The sequence below is a fragment of the Oryctolagus cuniculus genome, chromosome 4, assembly GCF_051225735.1.
Source record: "Oryctolagus cuniculus isolate XC-2025 breed Fujian yellow rabbit chromosome 4, ASM5122573v1, whole genome shotgun sequence".
NCBI lineage: Eukaryota > Metazoa > Chordata > Mammalia > Lagomorpha > Leporidae > Oryctolagus > Oryctolagus cuniculus.
The window spans coordinates 93,979,859-94,001,676 of record NC_142870.1 but is presented as its reverse complement, the minus strand read 5'-3'; the positions used below and the strand labels follow the sequence as shown (position 1 = coordinate 94,001,676).

The following is a 21,818-nucleotide window of genomic DNA, read 5'->3' as shown; positions in this document are numbered from 1 at the left end:
TTGTTCCTCAAGGGTTCACGCGCCGGCGGCTTGGCCCTCGGCACGGTGGGGTTGAGGTTCAGGTATGGCCTGGTGGGAGCTGGTCAGGCCTCTGGGAGCACTGCCACCCGAAAGGGCTGAGGCAGTTCCTGTGGACCCCAGCTGGTTCCCACCACAGTGAGTTTTGTTTTACTTTTTTCCTCGCTGGAACCGGCGCCTTTATTACGAGGGCTACTCGAGGGGAGTGAAGCGACAGGAGTGGGTGGCGCCGATGCCCGGCCGGCCATGAGTCACAGGCTTGCAGGTGATGGACAACTCGCCCAGGTGGTGGCAGATCACGTCTGGCTGGAGCTCCGCCTGGCTGAAGGTCTCGCCGTTGTACTCGGCCCCCATGCTGCCCACTGTCTCGCTCAGGCGCGTCTCCACCTCCGGCTTCTCCATGGGCGGTGCCTCGTTCTTGGTCTGGCGCAGGTGCTGCAGGAGGGAGAGCTGCTTCCGCCGCCTCTGCCGGACTCGGGGTCACTGCTTGAGGGGCTGGTAGGACATGTGCAGCAGCTAGCTGGCCGAGGTCCGCGCTGCGGTAGGTGAGCCTGCAGAAGGTCCGCTTCTTCTGCTCCACTTCCACTATCTTGTCGGCTTCCCCGAAAGGCCAGAGTGAGTTTTCAAAGAGCAAGCCCAGGCCCTGCTTCCCCCTCTGGCTCCCTCTCGCCTGCACTTCCACCTAGTGCCACCTGCTGGGAAGCCCTCACCAGGGGCCAGACAAATGGAGTCACATGGTATTGGATGTCAGCTCCCAAAACTGTGAGCTGGACATACCTTTGTTCTTTGTAAAGTACCCCACTGCAGGCATTTTGTTAGAGTTCCAGAAAATTGACTTGTACAGGAAATGGATCCTGGAAGTGGGGCTATTTCCTGGAAATTCCCCTGGAAATGTAGAAGCAGCTTTAGAGCTGGATAACCGGCAGAGATTGGGAGAGTTTGAAGAAGCAGGCTGGAAAAAGTTTGTATGCAGTAAGGGAGTGCCACACAAGAATCTGGAAGGAACTCAGAAGGGGGGGGGGGGCAGGGGTTTGGTGCAGTGGGTTAAGTCGCTGCTTGCAACACCAGCATTCCTTATTGGAGTGTCAGTTCATGTCCCAGCTGCTCTGCATCCATTCCAGCTTCCTGCTGGTGCACCTGGGAAGACAGTGGATGATGGCCCAAGTAGTTTGGGCCCCTGCCACCCACGTGACAGGCCCAGATGGAGTTCTTGGCCCCTGGCTTTGACCTGGCCATTTGGGGAGAGAATCAATGGATGGAGGACACCCCCCCATTGTTCTGCCTTTCAAACAAATAAACCTTTAAAAACAAGATGATGGCGGTTTTGGGCCCTTTTACCTTCTTCCCTGAACCCGCTTGCTGCCCCTGCGCCTTTTGGGCACATGGCCTTTGGGCTACCCACTCCATGCTTTCTGGCCTACATGCTCCTTTATGTGGCTGGCTCCTGGTACTCAGTCCTACAAAGAAATTGTGAGGCTATATAGGTCTGCATGCATTTCTACAGACCTACTTCTAAGGGTACAGTTTAAAAACTTGGCATGAGATCCCAAATCCCTTGGGCTAGATGGTAATGATTTAAAGTTATAAGTTAACTTAAGTTTTAAAGTTATCATATATAGATAGGATTGATTGTTAAAGAGATCATGTCAATAGGCTTAAGTATTTACTGCTAATAATAAATAGAATTAAAGAAAAGTGAATGCTCCAATATGGGAAGGCGTCCATACAGCAGACTCATAGAATGGCAGTTGCTCTAAATAGCGCTCAGTGACCTCAGAGTCAGCCCTAAAGGCATTCTGGTCTGGTTAAAAAGCCCACAAGAGCATTTCAGGTGTGGAAAGCCAGGACGCTCACGCAAAAAGTGTCCCTTCGTGGAGGACCTCTCTGGGTGAGACCCCAGCGGAAAGGAGTGGTCATTAAAGAAGGGCCTACTTCTCTCCAAAGGGAGGAGGGAACTTCCACTTTGCTTGTGGCCTTGTCTGACAGAGTTGGTGGATTCAGAAGGCTTCCATAGCCTAGGCAGAGCCTCAGGTGATCACTGACGTCATACATAAGAGTTAATTGTTAAATTAACAATAGGAGGCACTGTGCACTAACTTCTCATGCAAGACCTCTGTTCTCAAAGACTTATAGTATTAGCATTAATGGTAAAGCCTGTTCCCAAAGAATTACCTTGTTCTAGTGTGTTATATTCTTACCTGTCATAAGTTTTAGTTATGGCTAAGTGTGAAACTCCATTGCCTGTATCCTTAGGTGTTTCTTCAAAGTTAAGTGCCTCAAACATGAACTCTTAGATCCATGTGTCTCTATGAAATTCCTATCTCGTATGCTTTTTTATTGTATTTATTTGAGAGATAGACAGTGAGAGAGACAGAGAGAAAGGTCTTCCTTCCATTGGTTCACCCCCCAAATGGCTGCTACAGCCAGAGCTACGCCGAACCAAAGCCAGGAGCCAGGTGCTTCTTCCTGGTCTCCCATGCAGGTGCAGGAGCCCAAGCACTTGGGCCATCTTCCACTGCTTTTCTGGGCCACAGCAGAGAGCTGGACTGGAAGAGGAGCAACCGGTACTAGAACCCAGCGCCCATATTGGGATGCCAGTGCGGCAGGCGGAGGATTAACCAAGTGTGCCACAGCGTCGGCCCCTCTCATATACTTTAACATAAGGTTAAAAGCCTCAGGACTACTGATGAGACAGTTGTTTCAATGCATTGCATTGTGTGCTAAACCTTTGCCTAAGACATAATTTCTTCTGTATCTCACTAAACCCAGAATCTGGGATAGTGAGGATATAGAACTTCCCAAAGCTCAGGTTTCTAAACTAGAGGTGGATTACCTGGGGTATGTTCTAACTCCAGGAAAGTGTGCTGTCTCAGTCAAGGGAAGAGAACGCTATTCCATATTTAAAAGGCATTTAAGAATATTTCTGGGAATGGCAAGATTCTGTGGAATTTGGTTCCAAGCTTTGGATCCCAAGCTTTGTATATAGCTTCAAAGAGGCCCTGCTGCAGACACTGTGCTGGACAAGGTAGCTGCAAGAGTTGTTCCGAAGGATTAATTGGGAATTGCTGGCAGAATTCTATAGAATATGGATTCCAGCATTTGGATTCTAAGCCTGGTGTTTGCTTAAAAAGCCCCTGACACAGACACACTGCGCTGGACAGGGGAGCTACAGAAGGTGTTCCAAAGAATTAGGGAGCTTTTGACCCAAACTCCAATACTGGGAATTCCTGAGCAAGCCATTCCTAGGAAGATCCTCTTCAGATCAGTTGTGGCTTAAATGGAAGGGACCTTCAGGTGCTACTGAACACGACTACCTCAGTAAAATTAAGATTGAACTTCTACCTCTTTAAGTCTTCACAGGTGAACCCAAAAGACACACCTGACTGTTCTGTAAGCCAATTAGAGTCTTAAGTACCTCTTCAAAGCAGAAAGATAAGCAAAGCCTTTGCTTTCCTCACATCAAGACTGCCGCTCCTTAAGGCAGGTATGCTGTCCCCTGCCTCCTCTTTTGATCCTCTGGGAACTGTTACTGATGATAAAATTCCTAATGGGTTCTTCTGTTATAATTTTCTATGCTCAAGCTAAATGGTTTTATAATCTATGTAAGGGTTGCCAATCACCACCCACTACCTGGGAGCCTGTAAGATATGTTCTTTTCATTTTAAGGGGCACTCCACTTACCATTGGTCCTGTTCCAGTTTTGCTTATGCTAATTAACAAACTTATATGTTTCAGAACTTGACCTTTGGGAATAACTGACCATGCAGGGGACACAGACATTGGTAGTGGCTGAGATTGCTCCAGCTCACAATGAATTTGCTAGAAGAGATAGACAGAGACTTCCAGACCCCAGACAGACAGGGCCTGCACTACACCCCTAATAAGCAGGAAGCAGCTACAGAAGAGGGGTGATTCCACGCTCTTCAACATCCCTTAGGATTAAGGGAATGGAGTCTCTGAGGGGGGAATGTTGTAGGCAGGCATACAGGATAAAATTGATCAGGTCTGTGAGCTGGAAAGCCACGCCTTCACCACGCCCCTGTATGACCTCATGCCCCTACAGGCTACCCCTGTGTGCCCACTGGCCAATCAGACTAAGTAACCACTCCACTTTGGAAGTGAATTAAAAGCCTGGAACGCGGTGGGTCCCGCCCTTTTTTTTCCCTTCTTCCCTGGACCCTCTTGCTGCCCCTGCGCCTTCAGGGCACGTGGCCTTTGGGCCACCCGCTCCCTGCTTCCCGGCCTGCATGCTCCTTCACATGGCTGGCTCCTGGTGCTCAGGATGAATCCAGATTTCCCTCTCTCTTTTAGATAGGGCCCTCACTCTCCTATGCATTTTTCTCGTTAAATAAAAGCTTAAAACTTAAACAAAAATTAAAAAAAAAAAAAAGATGGTGAGGAGTCCATGGAGATGGTCTCAAGTGAAAAAGAATCCACTGGGTAAAGGCCACCTTTCCTGCACCACAACATTGCAAAGAACTTGGCTGATTGTGTGCACACCCTGGAGTTTATGGAAAGCTGAATTTAAGGATGATGAATACTTGATCTGGCAGCAGAAATTTCTACACAGTGAAGCATCCAGGAATGGGTATTATTGGCCACTTTGAGTGAAATTTTAGTGAGAGTTGGAAGCAAAAGGAAACAGAGTGGAAGGAATTGGAAAAGTTGCAGCCTCACTAGTGAAGGAGCAAAGAAAAAGTGTGTAATGATGAGGTTGAATCTCTACTTGCTAAAGAGGTTAGAGGCTAAAAGGGAGCCAGCTGATTTGCATTGGATCAAATGAGAAGAGGCCTAACCATGTCTCTGAAATCTGCAAGGTGGCCTTTCCCTCACAGGCCGAGGCCTAGAAGTGCACAAGGGCTTCCATTCTCTGAATGGGCTCACTGCCCAGGGCCACCTCAGGATTCTGCTCCCCACTTGCAGTGAAGTGCGCCACGGCTGTGTGAGCAGCAGTTCAAGGAGGGCCAGGACCTGGGGGCACAGACAGGTGCGCACTCTGCAGGTGTGCAGAGTGCGGGAGTTACGGGGTCATGGTGGCTCCCACTGAGATTTCACAGGAAAGTGTAGGGGGCCGGGCAGAGGTTTGCCTGAACTGAAGGATTACCAGAGAACCTTGGCAGCCAGAACCCCAGAAAGGTAGAGCAACCAGCAGCATACAACAGCGGTCTTGGAGAGCCACAGATACCAGCCTGCCAACTGAGAGATCAGACATATGGTCTGTGACTAGCAAAACTGTGGGTGTGCAGCTGCCTGCGGCTTTGGGGGCTCCTCTCCCACTGTGGGGTGCACAGAATGCCAGACTCGGAGCTTTAGGAGTTAATGTCTGCCCCTCTGGGTTTCAATCTTGCTTTGGGCTGGCTACTCCGTTTCACTTCCCTAGTTCACCCCGTGCTTGTCCCATCAAAGATCTTAGAAGGTGTGACTTGGTTTTGTTTCCCAGGGCTCACAACTGGAACGAATTTGCTTTGAGTCTCAGAGGAGACTTTAGACAGAGATTTGGAGTGACATCTGATTAAGGAGAGACTATGGGAAGGAGGCAGAGCAAGATGGCGGCAGAGTGAGGGCCTCCTATCATTTCCCACAGAAACAGCTGTTTGAACAGCTAGGCATGCACAAAACTACCTTCGCAGGAGCAGAGGAAAGCAGGTGCACCATCACAGCACACGGTTTTAGCATAATAATAAGACAAGATGCACTGAAGAAGGCAGGAAGGAAAGAGTAGCCTGCATCGTCTCTCCCCCAACTCCAAGCAATGAAGCTGGGGAAAAGATGCCTCCCACTTGGGAGGAGAGGGAATTAGTCCAGGTTTTAGCCTGGGAGCTCGGTACCAGGCCCACTACAGTGAAACCTGGTACCTTACAGAGCCCCACAGTCCCTGACTGCAGGCCAGTGTCCACAGACACAGCCTCTGGACCCACATCAGCCTGGTAGCTAAGGCCCAGCCTCTACCACTGCTCCCCCAACCCCAGATAGCGCAGCATGGAGAAAGACTATTTCCGCTAGGGAGTAGGACCGGGAAGCAAGCAAAGAACTTTGTGTTGAAACTCAGTGCAGGGCAGTGAAACCCAACACTGAAGGAATTCCAAAGGCCTCTGCCTCCAGGTTGGTGGCTGCAAACAGAGCGTCCACCCCTGTGCTAGGTGGAGACCCACGGCCCCAGTTGGCTGGACTTGTGTTCCAGCCAACATCACCTGAGGCTGGCTTCAGCAATCCCAGGCCAATAGTACACTACAACAGCAGGCAGCCCACAGCAGAGTGGGCCTTGGTCCAGCCCATGTGCTACCCTGGTCTCAACAGGTTGTGGGCTTTGGGTGCAGCCCAGCAATGTGGCACTGGTGGCTATGGACTTCCCCACCCCTCTCCTCTCCCAATCCCATCAGCATAACATGGGAGTCACTGGGGAGAGAAGGAGGTAGGCACCAAATCACTGCATAGAAGCCTAGGGCCAGTCCCTAGGTGGAGCCCAGTGCCGGGCAGAATCCTACCAAATGAGCCCGTGATTCTGGATAAAGTGTCTGGGTCCACTCTAGCCTCAGGCAGAAGCTCACAGGGATGGACTAACTTTTTAAATACTCCTCAAGTCCATCATGAACAACAAACCAAGTGCAGACTTGGGAAAAACTTCAGCCAGGGACAGTGACAACAAAGCAACCACAGACTCATGACACACCTGGATTTAGGGCACCTGCTACAACTCAAATAGCAGCAGTAACCACAGCTTTTGGAGAAAACAAGCAATCTGCTTAGATTTTCTGACAGGACAGGTACAAACCAAGCCCGATTGTGAAAACTAAATAAATGCCTAATCCTTCAGTGAGCAGATGTTGTTACATGTTAACAGGCATCAGAGACTTTCAGGGAACCATGACCTCACCTAATGGGCAAAATAAGGTTCTGGAAGCCAATCACACAGCAACCATTGTGTGTGAGTGCTAGGACAGGAGATTTAAAGTAGGTGTTTTAGGGAAACTCAGTGGACTTCAACAAAACACAGAAACATTTCAGTATTTTGTTAGAGAAACTTAGAAGAAGGACCGGAGCAATTTCTAAAAACCAAACATAAGACCTTCAGCTGAAAAGTACACCAGACCAAAATTCAAAGGCATCATTTTGCAAACTAGATCAAACGGAAGGCAAAATAAGTGTGCTTGAAGACAGGCTATGCGAAAACACACCCGGAGGAGACACATGATAAAACAGAGATGAGGACTGAAGAAAGCTTATGGGAACTTTGGCACAGCATTAAAAATGCAAACATCTGGGTTATTGGGTTTTGAAGGACTTGAGAATACCAAAAAGGTAGAAAGCTTATTCACAGATACCATAAAATGTCCCAAGCTTAGAAAATGATATAATTCTCCAAGTATAGAAAGGTCAACGGTCACCAGTCAGATTCAACTCAATCAAGTCTACCCTAAGACATCATAAAAAATTTCACAGAGTAAAAATGAAGGTGAAATTCTCAAAACAAGAGAAAAGAAATAAATAACCCACAAGGGTGTTCAAACTCACCTGACAGCCGACTTCTCAGCAGAAACCCTTCAGGTCAGGAGGAAGTGGGTGAGACTTTCATTGTACTGAAGGGCCAAGCTATCATTTAGAAATAAGGGAGAGATAAAGACCTCCCAAACAGAAGCTAAAAAGCTTTGTCACCACCAGACCTGTCCTACAAGAAATGCTAGAGAGAGTTCTTCAAACTAAAACAGAGACAATAGCAAGAAGAAAGCATCAGAGACAGGAGCTCACTGGTAAGGGCAATTACACAAACAAATTCAGAATGCTCCAATGCTGTGAACACGGTGGATAGATTAAACATGTAAGACAATTAAAATAATAACTATGCTAATGTTTTAATCATATGTAGGACATAGACAAATTACATTTTTATCATTAATCCAGGTGCAGCCTATCCACTTCCAAGCTTGAGCGATCATGCTAGGGGGTTTCTATGCTCTGCCAAGTGTGACGTAGTGGACTGCTGTTGTTCAACTGTTTTAGATCATAGTTTCAGATCAGAGTCTCATGGTGTATGGGGGGGTACCTTCCCAGAATGGAGTCTTAGGTTCTCCAAAATGGAGTCCCTACTGTCAAGGTGTTACTTCAATGTGTCACAGCACCAGCCCTAGTTCTGAGACCTTGCTTATCAATAGTTACCTTAAATGTAAATGAATCAAATTATCCAATTGAAAGAGTGATCCAAGATCCTGAAACCATGAAACTGCCAAGGGAAAATGTAGGGGAACTGCTTCAGGACGGCTGAAGTGGCAAGGAAACACAGGAAACAAAAGCAAAGATGGACAAATTTGGTATCTCAAACTCTAAAGCTGCAAAGCAAAGCAAATAATCAACAGAGTGAAGAGACAATCTGCAGAATGCAAGAAAACATTGGCAAACCATACATCTACAAGGAGTTAATGTATGTTTATGTATGTGTGCACAAACTCAACCAACTCAGCAGCAAAAAAAAAAATCATCCAAACAATCAAAAAAATGGGCAGTTGATACAAATAGACATTTCTTAAAAAGAAGACAGACAAATGACCAACACATATTTTATAAGTTGCTCAACACCTTTCATCGTCAGGGAAATGCAAATCAAAATGATCACCGCTTTCTAGGTAAGTAGCTATTATTAAAAAGACAAAGGATGACAAGTGTTGGTGAGGATGTGGAGAAAAGAGAAACCTAGCACACTTTTGGCAGAAATGCAAGTTAGTGTCATCATTATGGAAAACAGCATGAAGGTTCCTCAAAGATTCAAAAGAGAACTACCAGGGGCACACATTTAGTCTAGCAGTTGAGATGCTGGTTAGGACACCTGTGTCCCAGGTCAGAGTACCTGCATTTGTGCCCAGCTCCAGCTCTGGACTCCAGCTTCCTGCTGATGTAGACCCTGGAAGGCAGTGATGATGGATCAAGTGATTGAGGCCTTTCACCCAAATGGGAGGCCTGGATGGAATCCCTGGCTCCCAGTTTTGGCTCAGCTATTGTGGGCATTTGGAAAATGAATTACAACTCTCTCTCTCTCTCTCTCTTTCTCTCTCTCTCTCTCTCCTTCTCAAGTAAACAAAAAATACAGTTTAAAAATAAAACTACCATATGATATAGCAATCCCACCACTGGGCTTACATACAAAGGAAATGAAATCAGTATGTCAAATAGACATCTACACTAACATGTTTGTTTCAGTGCTTTTCACAATAGCCAATAAATGGAAACAAACTAAATGTCAAATTGTATAATGAATGGATGAAGAAAGTGTGGTACATGCACACAATGGAGTACTACTCAGCCAGAAAACGATTAAATCCTGTCATTTACAGCAACATGGATGCATACTAGAGGCCATTATGTTACGTGAAATAAGCAAAACACAGAAGGACAAATGTCACATGATCTTACTCATGTGTCACATGATCCCACTCTCATGCCACATGATCTCAAAGATCACATGATCTCACTCATGTCACATGATCTTCCTCATGTGTAGAATCTAAAGAAACTGGTCTTGAAAAGCTTGAGCATGGTCAGCAGGACTCAGGAGAGTGGCAGGGAGGGAGCAATGGGGAAAAGGTGGGTAATAGGTTCTCAGTTATAATTAGATAGGAGGAACAGGTTATGGCATTCTATTGCACAAAGCATGATGATAATTAACACTAATATACTGTATATTTTTTAAAAACTAAAAAAAGGATTTTTAAATCTTTCATCACAAAGAAATGGTGTTTTTAGGGATGTTACCCTGATTTAAACACTACATGTATCAAAATATCACATGGCTCCCCATAAAGGTGGACAATTTTTGTGCATCCATTTAAAAAGAAAAAGACTTGGGACTGCTGGGGATGGAATGGCTGCATTTTTCATTGTCCAGATGGACTTGAACTTCAGGGCAGGGGCAGAATGCTACGGTTTAGATGTAGCTTGTTCCCCAAGGACTCGGGCCTCAGTGTGGTGGCACTGAGGTATTGGGACCTTTAAGAGGTAGGACCCAGTGACAGGTGATGAGGTAATTGGGATGCTGCCCTTGACAGGATTAATGTCATTCTCATGGGACCCCAGCTAATGTAGGTGTGAATTCTTACGAGATAACAAGGCTGACTCCTGCAAAGCTCTCTGGCTTCCTGTCTCATCATGTGCTCCTCCCTGATGCCATGGTGCCACCCTCCATAAGGCCCTCACCAGAGTCCAAACAAACACCCCATTCTTGTACTTCCAGCCTCCAGAGCTGTGAGCTGAATATGCCTCTCTTTATAAAATACTTTGCCACAGACATTTTGTTAAAGCAATAGAAAATGGACTAATCTACCACTCTTCGAGGAATTGCAAGGAATTTTCAAAATTCCTGCTGGTTGATATGAAAGCAAGGACATGGGACAGTAACTTGAAATTCGTGAAGAAGCTAAGATCTCAGTACAGTAAATATAAATACTGGACACATATAAACACTAGTGTTACTGTAATTTCAAGTTATCACTGCTTTTTTGTGTTTTATATGATTTTAAAACTAACGTAATTTTAAAAAGATTTTTATTATTTATTTATTTATTTATTTAAAAGGCAGAGTGACAGAGAGAGAGAGAGAGAAAGATCTTCCATTCGCTGGTTCACTCCCCAAATGGCCACAATGACCAGGGCTGGGCCAGGCCAAAGGCAGGATCCAGGAGCTTCATCCGGGTCTCCTGCATGGCCCAAGCACTTGGGCTATCTTCTGCTGCTATCCCAGGCTATTAGCAGGGAGCTGGATCGGAAGTGGAGTGGCCAAGATCCAAACCAGCACCCACACGGGATGCCAGTGTTGCAGGTGGTGGCTTAACTCACCATGCAATAATGCTGGTCCTTAAAACTAATATAATCTTTTAAAAAACAATTATTAGCTAGGTGGTAGTGTTACTTTGGCTTGTAACTCTGCATTTTGTTTTCTATTCAGTTCGAGAGACTGGTGCATTAAAAATTAATAGGCCATGTTTTCAGATGCAGAATGCATAAGTATGCAATTTTGTGACATTGATGACTCAAAGAGTGAATGGAACTATATCAAAGCAGAACTTTTGTATTTTACTGAAGCTGGGATGAATTCAAATTAGAGTGTTTTAGCTTCAGGGTGTTAGATGTAATTCCCAGGACAGCTACAAAGAAAATAGCTGTAGAATATATGTGAAAAGGACTGAGAAGAGGACTAAATTGTTTCATTACCCAAAAAATTAAGTTAACCCAAGGGAAAAGGATAATGCTGAGAATGAGAGACAAAATAGCCATTAGGCTTATGACAAACAAATAGCAAAATGACAGAAGCAGGTCTCTTCTTACCAGTAATTACTTTAAATGTTAAGAGATGAAACTCGCGGTGACTCTGGCTCCCGATGGGCACCCTCCGCCACTCGTGCTGGCGGCGTGGATACAGGACTCAGCAGGGGGATGTGGCTGAGAAACGGAGGGGATAAAAATGAAATAATAAAAGCAGCAGGTATGAGGCAGAGCCTGAGGGAGCTGTGACCACGACAGGCGACTGCCCCGGGGGTGGGGGTGCGTCTCAGGAAGCGGAAGCTGTCCCGCCCGGTGAGGCAGAGCTCTTCCTGGAGGGAGTGCAGCCAGAGGAATTTGTGGCCATTGCAGACTGCGCCGCCACTGATGAGAACCGGCTCGGTGCTTTGAGAGGGAGGAGGATTCTCTTCCTGAGACCTGCAGAGCAGTGGTGGGGCGAGCGGGCAGGCTGCTGCGGGCACATTACCGCGAATCATGCGGGCCGGCCCACGGAGGAGTACGACCCCGAGGACGCGTGGCAGGAGGAGGAGTACTTTGGCAGCTATGAGACCCTGAAACTTCGCTTGGAGAGGTTGGCAGACCAAAGACCAAATACCGCAGTGCCATCCTTGCAGAATAAGGAAGCCTTGGAGGGCAAAGCCATCCTGGCCGTCAGTTGTGGCCCTGGGATCATCAGCCCCTTCTATGTCGTGGGTCAGTGGGGGCCAGCGAGATGGCGCAGTGCACAGCAAAATGGCCACACAGACACCATCACGTGTTCCAGCAGAAGGTGGAGGAGGTGGTGCTGCCCGGGCAGGTGGACGTGCCTGTGTCTGAGTGGATGGGGACCTGCCCGCTGTTCAAGTTCACGATCGCGTCCTTCCTGTTTGCCTGAAGAAGGATGGGCCATGTGGCCGAGATCAGCCACGCCGCACCTGGTACCCTGCAGTGCCGACAGGACTACCACAGCAAGGTGCTCTTCTGGGACAACACCTACGAGTTCAACCTCAGTGCTCTCAAATCTTAAGCAAGTAAGGAGTTTTTTTCGAAGCCCAAGTATAATCACATTTTGAAAGTGGAAGACTATCTGTCTGAGCCCTGCACCTTATTACAGCTGGACATGAGAACTGTGCAGATCTCTGATCTATAGACCATGTGGGGCTAGCTGCACTTTGATATCCAGAGGGCAGACACCCTGCATGGCTCCACCGCCTGGTTCAGCGTGCACTTCCAAAGCCTGCAGGATGGCCCGCCACCACAGGTGCTCAGCACTGGCCCACTGCACCCCACCGCACACTGGAAGCAGACGCTATTCATGATGGATGACCCAGTCCCTGTCCACACAGGCGATGTGGTCACAGGCGATGTGGTGCAGAGGTACCCAGTGCGGAGAAACCACATGTCGATCTCTCTGAGCTGGGCGGTCACCTCCAGACAAGACCCCACATCTCAAAAAGTTGGAAATTCTTTCCCATCTGGACATGACAGCAGTGTTCTTTTGGGAAACAGGGTGCGTATCTCAAGGGACGAGCACACACGAATCAAGACGCAGCCAGCTGCTGCCTGTGCCCCTGTGCAGTCTGTGGACGTGGGCTCCGCCTGACCCCTCCCCGCCTGGCAGGCATCGTCGGGGCCCTTCACAGACATGGCTGGGCCCCACACCACTCACTGCCCAGTGTCTGCCCTGTAGAATAGGCTGTCCAGGTGTTCGCCCAGGGGTGCCTACAGTGCCTCCCCATGGGTCGGTTGTGGCTCAGTGTTCCCCAGCTAGGTCTAGTTCTGAACTCCTAGGACGCACACATATGAGCTGGTGTACCCCAGGGACCGTGGCGTTCACATGGCATGTGCTGGTGTTGACCTTGCTGCCGTCGGCCCAACCACTCCACCTAGGGGAAGTGGGATTGCATGGAGCTGTGTGGGTGGTGTGTGCAGGGACGCCGAGCTGCTGTGTTCAGCGTCAGAGCTGCAGGTGGGGATGCATGCGTTGTGCCTCTGCATGGGATGGTACAGTGTGTAGATGTCTTCCAGATAAATTAGGTGTTGGTGCATAGTACATGCTCAATAAATATTTTTAATGAAAAAAAAAAGAGATTAAACTCTCCCATCAAGAGACAGAGACTAGTGGGTTTTAAAAATTATCCAACTGTATGATGTCTACAAGTTTCATATTAGATCCAAAGACACAAATCAGTTGAAAGTAAAAGGATGGAAAAAGATATTCCATGCAAATCATAATCAAAATTGAGCATAAGTAGTTATGTTTTATCAGAAAAAATAGATTTTTAAGTCAAAAAAGCCTATGAGAAATGGAAAAGGACATTATGTGTTAATAAAGGGGTTGATATAGAAAGAAAATATAATGCTAATAAATCTTTATACACCTAATAACAGATTATCAAAACATATGAAGCAAAAATTGACAGAATTGAAGGGAGAAATGGATGGCTCTGTAATAATAATTGGAAGCTTCAGCACTGGCCAGTACAATCAGAAGATGAGAAGATAGAGCGAGTGGGTCTAACAGACACACAGAGCTCTCTACCTGACAACAGAATACACATTCTTCTTTCTGTTTTCTAAAATCTATTTAGTTGTTTGAAAGACAGTTACCGGGGGGAGTGGGTAAGAGAGCAAGAGAGAGAAGAGAAAGAGATCTTCCATCCACTGGTTCACATCCCAAATGGCTGCAATGACCAAGGCTGGGCCAGCCTGAAGCCAGGAGCCAGGAGCTTTTTCCAGGTCTCCCACGAGGGTGCAGGAGTCCAAGCACTTGGATCATTTTCTGCTGTTTTCCCAGGCACATTATCATGGAGCTTGATCAGAAATGGAGCAGCTGAGACTCAAACTAGTGCCCATGTGGGATGCCGGTGTCCCACTGTGCTACAATGCCAGCCCCACATTCTTCTCATGTGCACAGGGGAGATTTCCAGGTCACAAGTGAAGTCTCTATTTAAAAAGATATATGTCATACAGGGTATCTTCTCCAAAGACATTGGGATGAAGTTAGAAATTAATAATAGAAGGAAAATTAGAAGATTCACACATTTGTGGAAATTTAAAAACACGAACAACTTAGGAGTCAATGAATTAATTATTCAGTTCAGGTCATCATAACAAAGTAGCCCATAGACTGGGTGGCTTAAGTAACAAATATTTCTCACAGTTCTAGAAGCTGTCAAGTCCAAAATCGAGATAGCGAGGTGGGCAAGGTGGTACTTGGGACTTCTCAGAGTGCTTGGCTTGGAGTCCCAGCTCCACTGTCGCTTCTGGCTCCCTCACAGTGTGCACCCTAGGAGGTAGCAGGTGGTGGCTCTAGGAGCTGAGTCCCCGCCACACAGGTTGGAGACTGAGTCCTCAGCTCCTGCCCTCAGTGTGACCCAACCCTGGTTGGCACCTGGGAGTGAACCAGTGGACGGAATCTCTCTGTGTTAGGTGGGAAGGTTTATGTTAGGAGCGCACTTCATGTGGTTAAATGAGGAAAGGAACATAGGCTCAGAAGCAAGCTGTGGAAGCAGCTCAGCATTCGCACATCAAAAGCCCTGCCCACGTGAAACAGTAACCTTGGCGGGGGACACGGGATCATCTCAGGGGAATCTCCCAGCCCAGCCCCACCCCCAGGGGGCTATTCCGCCTAACACCACTGCCTTGAGGAGGCCTTGGGAGGTAGAAGAGGACAGGCTGTGCCCCACATCCATAGGAACCCATTCTGAATGCAGGCTGGGCGCTCGGGTCCTTGCCCCCTCAACCTGCTCGCTGCCAGTCCCTGCCGCTCGTCTGAAATGCTTTTCTTACAGGAAGGTAAGAACCTCTGTTCTGGCCGCCTCCTGCAACATCTGTTTCTCTTCTCTCTGCCTTTCCAATAAATAAAATAAAAAGCATTAAAACAGAACATCAAGATGCTGGCAGACCCGGCCTCTGGGGAGGGCCACTTTGTCTTTCGGGCTTGCAATTGGCTGTCTTCTCCCTGTGCCTCCCTCTTATAAAGGCCATGGATCCCATCCTGGGGGCCTTGTCTTCATGCTCTTGTCCAAGCCCAATTCTCTCAAGGGTGCCACTGCCAAAGCCACCATGTGGGAATGGCGGTGGGGGGGGGGGCCACAAAGGTTCAGCTCATACCGCATCACCCCGGGCCCCACAGCTCCTGCCCTTTTCACACGAGAATACATAAAATACATTCACTCCATGCCCATGCAGTCCCAGAAGCCTCACCTGAGTCTGTCACCGTGTCACCAGCTTGCCTCCCTTCCTGTTTGCTGATGGAGTAATGCCTTCTAGCTCAGAGAGACGAAAGCAGGGAGAGTGAAGCCAAAGAACTGGGCCAGTCAGGAGAGCAGATGGCCCCTTTCTTCCTGGTTTGGGGCTGTTTATCCTTAAGAGATGAGGAGTGTTGACTAGTGAGGAAGCCATGACACTCCTGATTGGCATGTGTGATTGACAGCTGGGAATTGTATATCTTTGGGCTGTCTGCACATGTGGTTTTAAATTAGACTTTTCTGGGTTGGCTGAGCTCCCATTTTATCAGGATACTTTAAGCACAAGTTAAACTGCCAAGTAAGTGGTCTTGAATGGGTCCCAGCAGAGGGCAGGGTCCCTGGTGCCTCTGCTGGATGAGGGGTTTGTGGCCCCTCCCCAGCTGCTCCTGCCTACCTACCTACCTGACATCACAGCATCCTCATGTAAAGATGATCTAAAGCATATGCGAGTGGGGCCAAGTGTTCAACCCATCCTGAGGCAAAATTCCTCTCCAGCGGTGAATCTGTGAGCTCGGGTAAGTTGTGTGTGCTTCCAAAAATCTGAGTGGGACCGACATACCATGACCTTCCTGTTAAAAACAGGAGAAGTGAGACAGAAGTGAAACAGGAGAAGTGACAGCTCCCAAACAAGTCCAGCATCTAGCCAGGCACACCTCATCCGATCTTAAGGCTGAAGAAGAATTCTGTTGGCTTACAAGGTTCTGCCCTCGGACCCATGCAAGCAATAATTCCGCCTCCTTGTGCCTTTGCCAGGCAGGTGCTGTCTCCAAGGCTCAGAGACCACACCCCTCGCCCTGGGAAGCCTGGGCTGACCTGCGGAAATCAGAGTGATGGCTTCCGCTTTTAGAAACCAAGGACACAGCCCCGAGGATCCCTGACTGCCCCGTGGAGATGGTTGCTCCCTGGTCTCGAGCCCAGCTCGCGCTTGCAGCTGTGGTGCTCTCTGGTCTGGTCCCGTGGGGGTCCAATGAGCCCCACAGCCTTCCTGTGTCACCCCGCGTCTCCTCCTCAGAGCAAACTGGCCACCTTCCTGCTGTGGCTCACATCCGTTCCCGCCTCTCACTCACAGCGCTGTCCGGCCACACCCTTCGAGTTTCTGGTTCTTTGCAAAATGGTTAGGGTGAGAATTTTACAAACCTTTGAGTTCTGATTCCTTTTTGGTTAAAATTTCTTTTTCAATTCCATTTTCTTTTCTCACATTTTATTATAAGTAGTCGGGAAGAACCAAAGTCACGCTTTACACACTTGGCTTAGATATTTCCTTAGCCAAGTACCTGATTCCGTCACTAGAAGGCAAACGTTATTCAGCCAACTTCTTTTCTTTTCTTTTCTTTTTTTTTTTTTTTTGGACAGGCAGAGTGGACAGTGAGAGAGAGACACAGAGAGAAAGGTCTTCCTTTTTCCGTTGGTTCACCCCACAATGGCCACTGCGTTGCGCCAATCTGAAGCCAGGAGCCGGGTGCTTCTCTTGGTCTCCCATGTGGGTGAAGGGCCCAAGGACTTGGGCCATCCTCCACTGCCTTCCCAGGCCACAGCAGAAAACCGGACAGCAAGAGGAGCAACCGGGACAGAATCTGGCACCCCTACTGGGACTAGAACCCGGGGTGCCGGCGCCACAGGCAGAGGATTAGCCTATTGAGCCATGGTGCCGGCCCATTCAGCCAAGTTCTTGGCCTCTTGGCAGCAAGGATCACCTTGCCTTCCTTGTGCAGTGATGTGTTCCTTGTTTCTCTCTGAGCCCTCCCAGGGATGCCTTTATGCTCGTGAGCATGTAGGTATTCCCGAGGACTGCAGCTTGCCCTGCAGCTCTCTCCTTTCTGCTCCCTCACCAGAATCACTTGTGAAAGTCAGCTCATGGCCGGTGCTGCGGCTCACTAGGCTAATCCTCCACCTTGCAGCACCGGCACACAGGGTTCTAGTCCCGGTCGGGGCGCCGGATTCTGTCTCAGTTGCCCCTCTTCCAGGCCAGCTCTCTGCTGTGGCCCGGGAAGGCAGTGGAGGATGGCCCAAGTGCCTGGGCCCTGCACCCCATGGGAGACCAGGATAAGTACCTGGCTCCTGCCTTTGGATCAGCGCAGTGCGCCAGCCACGGTGGCCATTGGAGGGTGAACCAACCGCAAAGGAAGACCTTTCTCTCTGTCTCTCTCTCTCACTATCCACTCTGCCTGTCAAAAAAAAAAAAAAGAAAAGAAAAAAAGAAAGAAAGAAAGTCAGCTCACGCTCAGCCAGGCTTTTCCTAGCATGTGTCTCAGCTGCGGCCATGACCCGGTCCCCCTGCTTCTTCCACGCTGGTCAGTGTGTCAAAATGCCTTAGACAGGTGGCATGGACAACAGGGGCTCCTTGCTCGCAGTTCCAGAGGGGCTGGCCATGGCCTTTCCTCATTGCCTGTTTGTAGACTTTCTATCTCTCTCTCTTTCTCTCTGTCTCAGAGCACTGATCACCTCATGAGAGTCCCAACCTCATGACCTCATTCAAACCCAAAGGTTCCCAAAGTCCCCAACTCCAAATACCATCACATTGGGTGTTAGAGCTTCAACACGTGAATTTGGGGGAAACACAAGCACTCAGTCCATAGCGTGCTGATATTGTGATTAGTCCTTACCTTACCAGTGAAATGTGATACCTTGAGTTTCGTATTTGTTAGGTATTTCTTGTTTTTCTTGGTGCAAAGAGCTACTTTATGTCCTTTGTCCATTTTTCTACTGAGGTGTTTGTTTTTAACTTTAGTTAGTCTCCACATTGTAAGGAGACTAACACTTTAATACACAGGGTGTACAATTTTCTGGTTTCTTTTTCTTCTGAAATTTGCTTTATTCCCTTGGAATGGCCGATTCCATATGGAGTGCCCAATATCTAGTTCCACCTCCTCTTTGGATCCAGCTTCATGCCAGTGTGCACCTGAGAGGTGGCAGGTGATGGCTCAAAGGGTCCCTGCCACCCACATGGGAGACCCGGATTGGGCTTCTGGCCAGCGCTGCATTGAGTTTCTGGCTCCCAGCGCCTGGCTGACACAGGTCCAGCTGTGTGGCCATTTGGAGAGCAAACCAGTGGATGAAAGCTCTACCTCTATCTCTGCCTCTCTATGCCTTTTGAATAAAATGAAAGTAAAACATAAAAAATCATTTTTAAACTGATTTTAATGCATGCGTAAATCAATTAAAAATAATGTTTAATTTTAATTAATAAAAACTTTAGAGTTTCTAAACATGATTAAGTAGCTCACTAGTTTTCTTTATGATTCTTGCTTTGATATCATTTATAGAAGCACTGAATAACTTTATGATTGTGGAAATTCAACAGAGAAAGCTAACAAGAACAATGGTGAAGTTAATCATCACTGCCATTTTTGAGTATTACTATGTATCAGTATTTGCTTTCCATACATTATCCATCTAATCTCCCCAAGAAATTATTATTCCCATTCTACACAGCAGGAAACTGAGGCTCAAGAAGACCAAGTGCCTTGCCCATTCTCATAGGACTTGGCAAGTGTTCACTGAAATCCAATCCTTTCTCCATGAACAAACTGACTCTGGACTTGGTAAACTGAGCAGACACGGGTGCCTGCCCTGGCTCCCCTGTGCCAGCTGCCAGGTGCGTCCCCCTGTGCATGTCCCATCTGCCCTCTGAGACATGTTTATCACTCCCTGATGGAGTTGTTAAGGACTTTCTTTCCTTTATTTATTTTGAAAGGCACAGTTCCAGAAAGAGGGAGAGAGAGAGAGAGAGAGAGAAAGAGATATCTTCCATCCACTGGTTCACTCTCCAGATGGAGGAGCCAGGAGCTTCATGCGGGTCTTGGGCCATGTTCTGCTGCTTTCCCAGGCTCATTAACGGGGAGCTGGACCAGAAGTGGAGCAACCTGGACTCAAACCGGTGCGTATATGGGGATGCCAACGTCGCTGGTGGGGTCTTTATCTACTAGGCCACTGCGCTGGCCCCTGTTGAGGAATTTCAGTGAGAGAAATATATAGAATGTTCCTGGCACCAGGAGAGTGGATGTGAGAGAGCCGCTCCACCAGCCTGCTTTGCTGGAGCCCTTTCTCTTTCTCTGCCCTCTCTCTGTAGGTGCAGAATTCCCCTGCACAGCAGGCTGAAGTGAGATGACTCAGAGGCCTCCCAGAGCGTCCCACCCTGGGGCGTGGCCCTGGAGTCCTCAGCGAGGATGTCATCGTGTCTGTGTGTGTGTGTGTGTGGTGTGTAGGCGGCAGAGGCGGGGCTACGCAGGGGGATCTCTGCAGGACTCAGCCAGCACCTGCTTCTACGGACAACCTCGTTGGGTGCTGCTCTGCCAGCACTTGCCCTGTTGGTCCCGACATACACGCCGGAGCCATGGGCACCTTCCTAGGACACCTGATGCCTGCAATGTTCTTCCTCTCGTACTCACTCTATTATTCAGTGCTGGTGTCTCTGGCCCTGCTGCGGAAACAGAAGGTCCTCAAGCCACCTCTCTCCCCAAGAGAGAAGCGAGGGCGGTGGCAGCTGGTGCCAGGGGAAGGAGCGGCAAAGGTGAGCATCGCGCTGATAGGCATCTTAACCGAGTGGTTCTTCCCCCCAGGAGTAAACCGGCTGGTGATAATCGACTGGAAAGACCCACAACGGTCATTCTTGTTCAAGGACGCCTGGCACCACATCACCATGTACGGGTTCTTCGTGTTCAGTGGCGTGGTGGACATCATGAGCCAGTGGCGTCGGGAGCGGCAGTGGGTAAAGCTGGAGCGAGCAGCCGAGGCCTTGGCCTTCTATGTGCTGGCGCTGCTGATGGCAAACCACCTGGAGAACAAGAGCACCCTGGAGATCCGAGTGCACGTCCTGTTCATGGTGCCCGTCCTTCTGGTCGCCCTGGTGCTCAGCATCGAGGTCTGGGTCCCTGAGCAGCCGCAGCTCTGGGTGCTCAAGACCTGGATGGGGCTCGTGCTCAGCAGCTGGTTGCTACAGCTCAGTGTGTTGCTGTACATGCCCCCCTCCGGACAACCCTGGAGGGCAGACAACCCCACGGACATCGCCTTCCTCGGCATCTTCTTCTGCTGGCACCTGGCCTTGGGGATCGCCATACTGGCCACTACCTATGGCCTCTGCAGTCTCTGGCACCATCGCTTCTCCTCCTGGACAGAGGCCACTGGTGCTGGCTACAAGCTGTGCCCCACAGACTCCAGAGGCGAAGAGCTGGAGAAGCTCAAGGCAGAGGCCGTGCTGCAGGATGGAGGCATTTAGGTGCAGACTCTTTGTGCTATGCCGGTTGTGAGCAGTTTCAAGGCTGCCCTACCACATGCATGGCATGGAAATATCTGGAATCCGCAGTGTGGTTTCCATCCCAGGAACCATCTTCTTTGTTCCCAAATAAAGCTTCCAGCTCCTAAGGTGACTGCTGATCCATCCTTCTGTGATATCCAGGTCTGTGTCTTTTCTGTTCACTCGGTGTGATCCCCAGCAGGGCACATGTGAGATGGGAGAGCAACTCAGTGCTTCTCTTTGGCGGCTTTTGGGCTCCAAGGGAAGGGAGAGACAGGAGGAAATTGAGACTGGTGGGGACTTGGCGAGGTGGCGTCTGTTGTCCGCCGGCGGTTCAGCGTGTGCTGGGTGTGCCTGCAATGGCAGCATTTCAACACGAGGAGGGAATCTGGTCTGGCACAATGGGCAGGTTCTTGTTGTCTGCATTCCTGCCTGGCTTTTTATTTACCCCCCCATAGTAGCACTGAGGCTGAAGCACAGGTGAGCTGTGGTTTTGTTTTTCAACCTAACCTGAGTGAAACTACTTCTGATGCCGAGGTTAGGGCTGGAGGCTGGAAGTCAGGCAGTTTAGCGGAGTCTCCAGGCTGGGGAGCAAGGAGGCCTGAAGCTGCCCAAATGTCAGGACAGAAATGAGCATGGTCTCAGGACAAGTGTTGATTGTTTTGTGCTTTGGTCCAAAAAAGCTCCACTATTCCAGCTGTTTCAGAAACGCCTGCATATGCCTTGTGGGAGTGATTCTGGGCAAAACCAAAGGAAAGGCTCAAATCTCAGTTGATGAGAGCAGAGGGCAAAGAACTGCCACGAAGCTGGGGTGAAGAGGGGGCTGTCAGGGAGCTCCATGGTTCTGCAGATGCCGGGACTCAGAGCTGAGATGGAACCCGAAAACGTCAGCCCCTGGCGTTTGCAGCAACGTTCAGCCCATCGTGTTCCAGCCAGAATGAGCAGTAAATTTGTATGTTAATGAGAACAGTGAAGTAGATGACAGCAAACAATTTAAAAATGATTTATGCCTGGGCACTATTAGAAATCCATTGCTTCTAATAGCATGAGTCAGCTTCAGTGGGATGGAT

At 48.8% G+C, this 21,818-nt stretch overlaps 1 protein-coding gene and 2 pseudogenes across 3 annotated transcripts; 2 read left to right on the top strand and 1 right to left on the bottom strand.

Annotated features, from left to right (window-relative positions):
* Positions 1 to 145: 145 nt before the first annotated feature.
* Positions 146 to 829, bottom strand: LOC100355807 (small ribosomal subunit protein uS19 pseudogene; annotated as a pseudogene).
* An 8,712-nt stretch (positions 830 to 9,541) lies between these two features.
* Positions 9,542 to 13,299, top strand: LOC100356054 (protein arginine N-methyltransferase 2 pseudogene; annotated as a pseudogene).
* Positions 13,300 to 19,218: 5,919 nt separating this feature from the next.
* LOC100347588 (transmembrane epididymal protein 1A) lies at positions 19,219 to 20,892 on the top strand. Of its 3 annotated transcripts, none has more exons than XM_089330362.1 (2): positions 19,219 to 19,392; positions 20,075 to 20,892. In XM_089330362.1, exon 2 carries the CDS (start codon positions 20,155 to 20,157, stop codon positions 20,728 to 20,730), a length of 576 nt encoding a protein of 191 aa, XP_089186488.1. In that variant the 5' UTR covers positions 19,219 to 19,392; positions 20,075 to 20,154; the 3' UTR covers positions 20,731 to 20,892. The 3 variants fall into 3 exon arrangements, with proteins under 3 accessions (XP_089186488.1, XP_002716519.1, XP_089186487.1); XM_089330361.1 differs by lacking the exon at positions 19,219 to 19,392 and adding an exon at positions 19,684 to 19,950; XM_002716473.6 differs by lacking the exon at positions 19,219 to 19,392 and having other exon boundaries at positions 19,682 to 20,892.
* The last annotated feature ends 926 nt before the right edge of the window (positions 20,893 to 21,818 follow it).

Excerpts from the sequence above, each read along its gene's own strand:
- LOC100347588 (XM_002716473.6), top strand. The coding sequence starts at position 19,849 with ATGGGCACCTTCCTAGGACACCTGATGCCTGCAATGTTCTTCCTCTCG.